The 2,845-nt window shown below is 35.7% G+C and overlaps 1 protein-coding gene across 1 annotated transcript; it reads right to left on the minus strand.

Annotated features, from left to right (window-relative positions):
* Positions 1-1,260: 1,260 nt before the first annotated feature.
* On the minus strand, positions 1,261-2,845 carry LOC111881098 (uncharacterized). Its single transcript, XM_023877493.2, has 5 exons — positions 2,632-2,845; positions 2,260-2,497; positions 1,976-2,151; positions 1,588-1,879; positions 1,261-1,485 (listed from the first exon to the last, which is right to left on the minus strand). The coding sequence occupies exons 1-5, from the start codon at positions 2,690-2,692 to the stop codon at positions 1,419-1,421; spliced, it is 834 nt and encodes a 277-aa protein (XP_023733261.1). The 5' UTR covers positions 2,693-2,845; the 3' UTR covers positions 1,261-1,418.

Here is a 2,845-nt window from a genome sequence, read left to right on the forward strand (position 1 = left end):
AGCATGAGTAGGATGGTAGTCCTTGAATAGGAACCGATCATAATCCATAACAAGGAACCAATCCATCAACAACTTCTCCATCTCCCGCCACTCTTTAATCGGTTGTCTACCAGTTTTCTGGCGGCGATTTTGCACTTCTTCCCACCATGACAAAACCCCTTCTTCCAATCTGTTGGCTACAACTTCCACTTGTTCATTCTCCGGGATCTCATAAACCTCAAAAAACTTCGTTACATCCATCATCCACCCACAAAATTCATCAAGATTCAAATTCCCCTTGTAAACGGGTATATCTACCTTTATCTTTGAGCCCAACTCTTCTTCCTGATTTTGTCGACTTATATCATCTAGTTGCGGTTGTTTGTGGTTGCATGGTGGTGGTGGTGGTGGTTGACAGAACCCTTTGAATTTCTCTGCTTTTTCTTCTTCTTCTTCATCTTGGTTTTGTTTTAACTTCTGCAACTCCGACTCCATATTTTCCACAGGAGTATTTAGTGTTTGGAGGACGTTGATCATGGCCTCCATATCTTCTACAGGAATGTTTAGTCTTTGGAGGACATTCACCATGGCTTCCAATGCTTTTATTGCCTTAGCAAAATTTTTATGTGTTTCGTCGACGTTGTCAGCCATTGCAATGGAGATAACTTAACTTCACAAATAGGGAGAAAAATCAAAAAATATTGCTACGTAAAATATAAACCAATGTGTTATGAGGTATTTATTTATAAGAAAATAAAATCTAACCCTATAAAGAGTTTTATTATCAAGTATAAATTAATAAAATATAATATAAATTCAAAATGGAGTTTATCCAAATAATATTTTATATTTATCTCCGCCCTTTTCCGAGTATATCAACATTATATGTAAATTTTGTTGAGTAACTTACAAGATAATATATCGGACGATGATTTATAACTAAATTGCACAAAGTAATTTATCGGTTTTTATATTTCTTCAACCTTGATCATATAATTTAATTATACAACCGGTTGATTTTTTTTTTATTATTTTTTTTAAACTACATTGCCATTACATGCATTTAACCCATATATACATTCTCTAAGTTTAAAAATTGAACACAATTCACTTTTCTTTTAAAGATCACGATACCCAACATATAATCAAATACATTCAACATCCAGGATTTTAAGACTTTTGATGAAATTTTCTTTCTTACCAAAAACAAATAAATAAAATTTCCACTATTTACCTTCTCTTCAACTTTAACCATTTTGTGAAAAAACAGTGTCAAAACTCTACATTCAAATAGTGTTGCATTCACTAAATTCAACAATATTCTACACTTTAAAGTTTAAACAACACGATATGTTTACACTACATGTCTTTGACCAAAGTCAAAGCTAAAGTCAAACAGTGGAAAAACTCAAGATTTTGAATCTTGAAAAAATAAAAAGTCAACCAGCAGCTCCTTCTTCTAGTAAAGAGTACTTCTCCAATATTGAAACTGTCTCTTCTTTAGCACTACCCACATAAAAAATAAACAAAACTAAAAGTTTTAACCACTTTTTATTTTTATTAACTATAAGAAAAACAAAAAATTGTATTTCAATTTTCAAGATTTACCTTCCGGGTCTCAAGATCTTGTATTTCCCAATCATAGAAAGGTCAACAACCGTTGACCCTGCACGCCCTGCTGGAAGAACACCACCATCATAAACAAAACTACAATGTTCCCAAAGATTCTTGAACTCTTTAATATCTAAACTACTCGGTTGTCCACTAAGATTTGCACTTGTTAACGCCAATGCACTTCCACACCCTCGAGCAATCACCCTCATAAATTCAAAATCAGGAATTCGAACTCCAATTGTATCCAATCCAGGGTTTAATGATTTCTCAAGAATACTTGATTCCCCTAAAAAAGAAACAAACTTTTAGCCTTGGTCCCATTCAGAACCTGAGGCAATAGGTTGTACTGTGTTTGACATGACATGATGAGAGAAATACGAACCTCTTGATAGAACCACGGTTACGGGTCCTGGAAGGAGGTTATCAAGCAAGCCAAGAGGGAGATGGTTTGTGACAGCAAATCGTCCTATGTCGTTTATGTCACCAACACAAATGGCTAAAGGGCTCGTGTGTTTACGCCCTTTGATTTCATATATTCTGTTGACTGCTTCAACAGAGCTACATCAAGGGTCCATGTAAAAGTATATGATGAAGTTCATTGAAGCAAAACGTCGAACACTTAGAGTGCGAACATAAATTTAATGATTTTAGGATTTAGGAATGTACCATGCGTCACAAGCAAAACCATAGAGTGTATCAGTGGGGACAGCTATGACCTTTCCAGCTTTTAAAGCTTGGATTGCTTCATCAGCGTAGGCCTCTGTTGCGGGTCGAATGTTACCAGACCTACTTTCGATGCTTCCTTCATCGCATCTCTCCAAACTCCATGCCATTTTTGTTGTTGGTCCTTCTCGAAATCCCTTGTTCTGTTGGAGAATTTTTGAAAATTGAAGCTTTGGTACACCTGAAATGATATAAATACGTTCCAAAATTTGGGGATGAGAAAGTCAAAGCCTGTAACGAAAAAGATTTGATTTTGAAATGAAACTCGTAGAGTAAGTAAGAAAGAAATTAACTTTTAGTGTAAAGGAAGATCACCTCGAGTAGGGTTTAAGAAGGGAAATCGAGAGGTTATCTTCGTAGGGTTTAGTATATACATATATAATCTTTCTCTGTTGCAGTAGTAGCAGCGGATTGTTCGCCGCCGGCGAGGCCTTTGTTTGTCAGAAAGATAGGGAATCAGTGCTCAGAGGAAGCAGAGACACATGGATTGGATGCAAATTCCTCCATTGTTGGAACCAAATCTCTATTA

This window comes from Lactuca sativa, chromosome 1 (assembly GCF_002870075.4).
Source record: "Lactuca sativa cultivar Salinas chromosome 1, Lsat_Salinas_v11, whole genome shotgun sequence".
NCBI classification, from domain to species: domain Eukaryota; kingdom Viridiplantae; phylum Streptophyta; class Magnoliopsida; order Asterales; family Asteraceae; genus Lactuca; species Lactuca sativa.